The sequence below is a fragment of the Gymnogyps californianus genome, chromosome 21, assembly GCF_018139145.2.
Source record: "Gymnogyps californianus isolate 813 chromosome 21, ASM1813914v2, whole genome shotgun sequence".
Lineage (NCBI taxonomy): Eukaryota > Metazoa > Chordata > Aves > Accipitriformes > Cathartidae > Gymnogyps > Gymnogyps californianus.
Window position 1 is genome coordinate 1,405,092 of NC_059491.1, and position 7,528 is coordinate 1,412,619.

A 7,528-nucleotide genomic window follows, 5' to 3' on the forward strand; every position below is an offset into this window, starting at 1 on the left:
GCCAAATTAGCATGCTTAAGCTTTAACTCAAAAAATCCACAGAACAGCAATAAAAACATGCCTTCCTACATACCTACACATAAGGAGTTTACTTCAACATCCTCCAGCACTGTTTCATCCTTTATGCTATCTATAGCACAGCATAAAAGAAAGACCAGGTTTTCAGGATTTGGGTGGGTGGGGTTGGGTGCCCACAGAAGTGGCATTATCAAGAGTATAAACCATAGGAAATGAACTGAGAAATATGAATAGAGAAGAAGGTTGGGTGTGAAGAACAGATATCTTTCCTGAAGTAAAAATACTAATATAACTAATAGAATAGGCAATTCAAGTAGAATAGTAATATCTCAATTAGCCAGCAATGAGGAGTTATGTGTAAGAAGTCTTACAACAGCATTCAACTTTCAAGTCACTGCAAGTCCAAACTACAAGTTACAGAGAAGTATTGTCAAAAAATAATGTCAAACTGCATAAGGAACACTTCTCATGGCACACTACAAAAACTAGATTTGTTAGATTCATCACTATTGTAAGAAACAACATACAGAGGCAAAAGTCTAGTCAGCAAGTTAAAGGGTGACAAAAAACTCCTCCCCTTTTCTTTTCTTCTCTTGCTGCCAATTGTCTGCCTACTCAATTTTATCAACAGAGGATGGAAACATATCCCAAGTTACAATTTCCTAGCACAAGTGATATCATGTAAAGCTGCCTAGAACACCTCTTTAAGGCTTTTCCCACCTTACAGTCAAAGGAAACGGCTCAGAAACCAACACATAGGCAGATAGTACTTATTACACAAATTCCCGTTTAGCACATGAAGGTATTCGTGTATGTTGCTCCCAAGTGAAATGACGAAGGCACTGAGTTACTAAAAACGGGCTTCTGAACTGCCTTTAAACACACCGGGAAGTGGAAAACTTCAAGAGGTATCTGCAAGTACAAGCAAAGTCAAAAGAGATAGTGTCAGGGTGGGTCTAAGACAGTGTTTGAGGACATCTGATGGAGGACAAATAGTCCTTCCTTTCAGGTATGGAACGTACCTGCCAAATCAGAGAACAAAAGAATGCCGCTAAAATGTGAGAAGTACCACGCAGAAAGAAAGTTTGTTCAATTACGCTACAAAAATAAACAGTATCGCAAAGTCAACGTAGACTGAAGTTAATAGATAGGGCTTATATCAGGCCTGGCATTCGGTGCAGAATGGATGTAGGGAACATTTCTTAGAAACATGAATGTAAATACAAACTTTTATCAGAAATATAAAACACAAGGACGAAGTTTTGCCAAGGTCACAGAAAAAAAGATTTGCATTACTCAAATTTGATCTGACTTCTAGCAGTCAAGGAGGATAGCAGTTTGTTCCAAAAAAATCACTGTCTTTAAAAAACCCCAGAAACAACAAATGCCACCTATAAATACTAGTTTCAGAAAAAGAGAATTCACCTTTCTGTAGGAGCCACTTCCACATTGCAGCCTACAAATAATCAATATTGTGTATTCCTAGAGGAAAATTGTGCTTAGTTTCAGAGAGACCTTAAAGTGATCAGTACTTTAGGTAATCTCAAGCTGCCTCATACCTATAGCCTCCCTGAAAGAGACAAGTATTTCCAGTATATTAACAGGGATTTTTTTTGTTCCCCCAAAAAAACATGTTTTGAAGCTAATACAATAATACTAATCAAATATTCTGTAATGACATTCACAAGAAAAGAAGCTAACACAAAGATGAACTTCTGAGGAATGCCATCGTTGGCGGGGAGAGGGAATCAAACCTCTCAGCTGAATTTCCCTTCTTTCCCTGCATTGGGAGAGAGAGAAAAGGAAACTCTTGACTCAGTCATTCAACCAAACTCTGATTTTAGCTTTTCAGACATTTCCTACTGCAGAACGACAAAACGTGGCTGAGTTTTGTTTATACAGCAAGTGGTTTTTGCTTTTTCCTGTACTTCGGACACATTAAAAAAGTAAACAAAAACATTTGGACACACTTCTTTGGGCTTCACAGCATCTAACTGTTCACTGATTTTTCACACTTCACAATCAAGAGTGTAAATGTAATCAGACACAATTTAAAATGTTAATACTTAAATTTGGCCTTTTTGACCTTGTTTTCTAAGAAAACAGGGCTTCTGTGATTGCACTGTTGGCTTGTCCACTTGGTAACTCTTACGGTTTTACCCCTTAGTTGCTTCCCACTCCTGTACTCCAATAGCTTTTAAACCACGGCTTCACGGCAGTTAGTGCCCGATGGAGAAAACAGGCCAAGTTACTGCTTCACCCAGGGGAAAAGGGAGGTAAAATTCAGCTTCCACGCATTTTGAGGGACAGGGCTCGCCTATCAAACAGCATGGGAGTCCTAGCCAGCCAAACGTCTCTGAACCAGCTGCCCCAGATGCAGCCTCTTCCTCAAGACAAAAGACAGCAGACTCGACGCGCAGCAGGGGTATTGTAGTGTTGGGGTGGACATTAGGTCTACAATAGAGAAGCAATTATATATTATATAATGGCCACTGGATGCACTGGGATAGGACTGTGGACACAGAGCATAAATCCTAGGCTACATTTCACTGTTCACGGAATCTACTATAATTTATGGTAATTCTTAGGGGTATAGATATTTTCAAATCAAGACTACAGGAGCGAGCAGAAGAGACTAAGATGATTTCTGGGACAATCCCAGAAAAGCAGGGAGAAAGACAGGAGTTCTGGGATAGTGCTGTTTTTCCTATGGAAGATTGTTTTTTGTTTAGCTCTTAGGGAAAAATGACTTTCACATTTCTCTATCTTTGCTGCAGAACAAGAACTCAAGAACATCTAGGGTGTTAATGGGTACATGCTATTTTTCTATGACCAGTTAATAACGCCTGCACAGCTAACATGGACTGGAAGTCAAAGGTAACACACCCAACTACAAAACATGATGCGACTAATCATACTTCTTCCATTGTGACAAGTTCTGAACACAATTTGAAAATGACAAGCACTTTAAGAAGTGACCCAACATCATTTAAAACCAACCTTCTAAAACGGTGCTGGAGCAGTATTTGCAGCCCAAGAAGCTATCTTAAAAAGGACTTCTGCTGCTTTTAAAATACTGCCTGTAATCGGGGATGCAAAATAATGCAGGGAAATATGGCATTAGCAAAGTCACTCTTTCTGTCCCCAGGCCAGTCAGGGCTCAGTCTAGCTTTATGAACAGTTTGCACAGAAGACAAATGAATGTGATTATCACATTCAACACGCTTACCTCCCATCCAAAGTTTGTTTCCTTTAATGTGCTCCTTTGTACTGTCATATAGGGTCCAAATCTTTCCCCAACTTCAATCTTCTTTTTGGCCCAAATCCCTAGCCCTGCCCCTGGAATCGAAGATTCTCTGAGTTCAAAATCTGGTGGGATTGGAATGTCATCAGGAATGTAGACGGGAGCTTCATAAGGTGAGCCCTCCTTGGGAGTGAAGTCCTCACTGGTGGGAAAGGGTGATGGAGGTCCGACAGGAATGGGGGACATAATACTGTCCTCTGTTTCCTCCTCTGCACTTTCGCCAGCAAGGAGATCAGGGTCGGTCTCGTACATATTATTTACAATCTCGCTGTCACCTAAAAGGGGAAACAGCAGAACAAAACACACTGAAATACTCACGTGAACATTAGTTAATCTCTTCTTGGGACAAAGTTTCATAAAGCCTAGTTCGCATGCTTTAAGGATAGAAGTAGTGGCAGAAAAAAAGATCATCCTCACCTACAGAACTCAGGTAGAACTGAGGTAAGAATATTCATACTGGTTGCACAATATTCAGTGCTATTGAAGGATGAGATGGAAGCTAATTGCAGGCCCGTCATGTTATACTGGATCAGGGTTACTGTAGCGGTTGTCTTTCAATAATGGAAAGAGGGAAGAAAACACAGGGGAGGTGTTAGAGGTTCCCTGTAACCATTTATTGTTTTAACTGGCTCAGTATACTTTGTAGAGGAAATAAAAGAGAAATTAAGGTAAAATCCGACTTAAGTTTGGCAAGAACTGTTTGCCTAGTATTTGGGTTTCTTGGGTTCAATGCGTCACACAACAGAAGCCATGGCTGATGTGACCTTCCAGCTACATCTCAGCAATCTACCTTTTCAGGTGTAACAAAAGCATCGCTAGTTTGTAATACTACTTTACGACTAATGCTGTGCTACATGCTTAAACAGTGAGCATTTTACACTCTCAACCACAGTACAGGTATTGTTTCACTGAACTCCACAGGACGGAGATCTGGTTTGAAATAGTGCTACAACGATCAGAGAGAAAGCTAGTGAAAAGCTGTACACTTTCTTCTACTTCATGCACCATCTCATAAAGTAGACAGAAACAGATTAACCCAAGTAGTATTATAACATTATTCTTTAAAAAGAAACCCAAGCACTTAAAAACACGGGCCTAAAATACTTATTTAATTTCATACTAGTCAGGACGTAAGAACTTCGGAGGCGAGACACTATTTCTTTTTTCCTTTTTTAAAATAATGATTTGTGCTGTCTTTCCATAAAAGCATCAGCAGAACTGCAGCTGTTTTTCCTATGCCTCAGCTTCTTCAGTTGTATAAGGCAGTAGGAAAAAAAAACCCAAAACACACATAAGAAGATTTGAACGGGACGTATATAGAATAAAGGCAAAATTTTAAGTAGGAGGAGTTAACATTACTAGCCAGAATTGGTAACTGCATCCAGTTAGAAATACCATGTCAAACGTTTCATGCTTAGGATCTTCGGTATAATTACAGCACTGTTCAGCTCAGTGCCTACAAAAGACTGGGAATCAAATCAGTCCAGAGGATAGGAAGGGAGTGTGTGTGCGTGTGCGTGTGTTTGGGGAAAACAAACACACACCCCCCCTCCAAAGTAAATACCCTTAATCCTGCAAGGATTTTTAAGCTTCGTTTTCCAGCAGCAAATTATTACACTTCAGAGAACTACAAGTCAATTCCATTATTAAACCTGTAACAACATGCATCCATTTTCTGGTTTGATATTGGCTTGTACAAGCTAAAAATATTCTTCAAACATCCCTTCCTCTTCCATCACTTGCCAAAAACAAATAATCTGAGACATGTTTACCAGAATGCACTGAAAGAAAACTAAATAAGAAGAAAGTCTGTGAGCACAGGAGTTGACTAAGAAGTTTGCAGAAAAATACTTTTAACCGGAAAATGATAGTCTGCTGAATCCAAAATGCTTCATTCAGACACGCATTTCAGTGATTTCACGGCAGAATTCTGCTTGCTGGGTGCAGTTCTGCTAAGAAACTGCCACATTTCCTCCAAATTCATTTATGGATCAACCAAAGAGGCCAATCTTCCAAGGCAGCCTTGCCGTAAGGTCTCTTAGGACTTCCTCCAGCTATTCCCTGCTGTACAGACAGGATGCTGCAAGTCCCCCGGACCTGTAGTTCTAACAGAGACTCGGCCACGTTTCCACATCAGGAGCCTGGACAGCACAGCTGGAGCTCCACTTTGACTCTTCCCTCTCTGTCACAGGGCCAGTAAATGCGGGGGATCATAGCTGAGCGGATGTCAGATCTCGGAACCCAAGAATACATTTCATTTTTCTATTTGCAGAACGAAACACTCCAGTTGTTTCAAAATTAACTGTCCCCTTCCCTCATTTGTTTTCCTGACCATACAAAATTTTGAAATTTAAGTCTTATGATCATAATAATAAATTTTAAAAAATCATATTAATTTATTATTTACAAAATTCCTCCAAGACAGAAAACTCTGGGTTTTGACCAACTTTCCCTTGGACTTGTATACAGTAGAATTCCCTCAGTCAAACCACATTCTGATGTACTTGTGTTTGGAATACACTTACTCTTACGAAATGCAGTTATTATTGTGATACTAGTGCTGAAAGCTCCTATTCAGTCTGATTAACCAGCCCTGCTTAGAAGAGAGCTCCTTCTTCGAAGAATTTACAAAGGGATAGAAGAGGAAATGGTTTATAGAGTCTTACAGGTAATGGTTTATAGAGTCTTACAGGTGAGACACATAGACAGAATAAACAGGTTGCTAACAGAGCTGGGAAATGAACGCCGGGTCTTAGCCGATCACCTTCATGAGGAAAGCATTCTCCTCCTCACTCCAGAGGTAGAACAGAAAGGGAAGAGACTTCAGTCTGCAAGACTGCCATTACAGTTCCTGCCTGAAGAAGTACCTTTCACCAGAACTGCTAACCTCACAAACACCTATATTAACTATGAACAGATGAGATTTCTTTTTTCCCCAGTAAGTGGACAAACCCAGTGCAGGGTAATTTGTAGAAGCATTGCCATAGTTTGCAATCCAAACGCAGGCCAACAGTCACTGCTAACCAGGCTTCAGTTAGAACAGAAGTGTTTCCAATCAGTCTCTCCTAGCCTGCTGGAAAGTCGAGGACTTGAGTTCTTTTTAAGACTCCAAAAATATGCTACACAATAGTACATTATTACCATTTACAAAATGTTGAAATTCTTTGGTTTTTTAAGGTTTGATGTTATACGTTTATAATTGCACCGATCATTCTGAAACATTCCTTGGGCAGCCAAAAGAAGCAATTCAGGGCTGAACAGAAAAAAACATGCAAGCTGCTGTCTTAAACAAAAGCAAAACCCAAACCCACGTCACTAGCTTCTCTCATCCACTGCAGCATCTGCATTCTGACTATAAAACCTTGACGACTGTGATTTCCTGAGCCAAGCTGGTCCGCTGCCCTAGAGAGCTCCTACATAGCAATGCAGAGATGTATCGTAAACAAACCAACAGATTTGCAAATAGATACGTCACTGATCGATTTTAAGGACAGAAAAGAGGATTTGTGCTAATTCCATACGACCTCCTGCACTACTTAGACCACAGGACGCCTCTGAATTATTTCCATCTTCAAGATCAAAAGGTGGTACACAGCTTATCTTTTAGGCCGAAAAAAACCCTACTTTAATATTTTCCAGCAACGGCCAACAAGCCTCGGTACACTGCTCGGCTGTGATACTGCACTACACTTTTGCCAGTAGTGATTACTGTTAAGGGAGACGGGCTTGTGCAGCACCCCCCTCCACACGCACACAAAGCACACGGTCGACAGCAAGTGCTAATGGGGGAATTATAAGCCCCTTTGTCTCCTCTCTCCCTGGCAAGCGGTCTGCCTCCTTTTTACCTTCCGCATTCAACATCTCTCCCTTTTCAATTTTTGAGGATGTCACCTCTTAACCTCTTGAATGAGCTACATAGGATAGAATATCTTTCACTGAAATGTGTGTTTTCAACCCTTTAAAGACTCCTGACTGAACCATCTGTGGTTTTTCAACAACTTTTTTGAACTATCTATATTAGAACTGGCTAGAGGATTCCAGGATCATCCAAGTGAGTGCTAAACCCAGAGAGAAATTTTCCAAAGGAACTCCACTGAAGACAACAGACTTAATCTTTGGGATGCCTTTACCTCTTCAGATTGTCAGCGCTAAACAGGGCCTTTTACAGATTTTTACGATCTTTATTATACAAAGTATAATACTTAA

At 40.4% G+C, this 7,528-nt stretch overlaps 1 protein-coding gene across 1 annotated transcript in view; it reads right to left on the reverse strand.

Moving 5' to 3' along the window:
- The window catches only part of PRDM16 (PR/SET domain 16), a 221,516-nt gene extending 217,676 nt beyond the window's left edge, over positions 1-3,840 (reverse strand). Inside the window, exons 1-2 of the mRNA XM_050909645.1 lie at positions 3,744-3,840; positions 3,248-3,597 (exon numbers count right to left, since the gene is read on the reverse strand). Coding sequence (XP_050765602.1) covers positions 3,248-3,597; positions 3,744-3,840 — 447 coding nt within the window. The remainder of the gene's footprint in view (positions 1-3,247; positions 3,598-3,743) is intronic.
- Between the last annotated feature and the right edge of the window lie 3,688 nt (positions 3,841-7,528).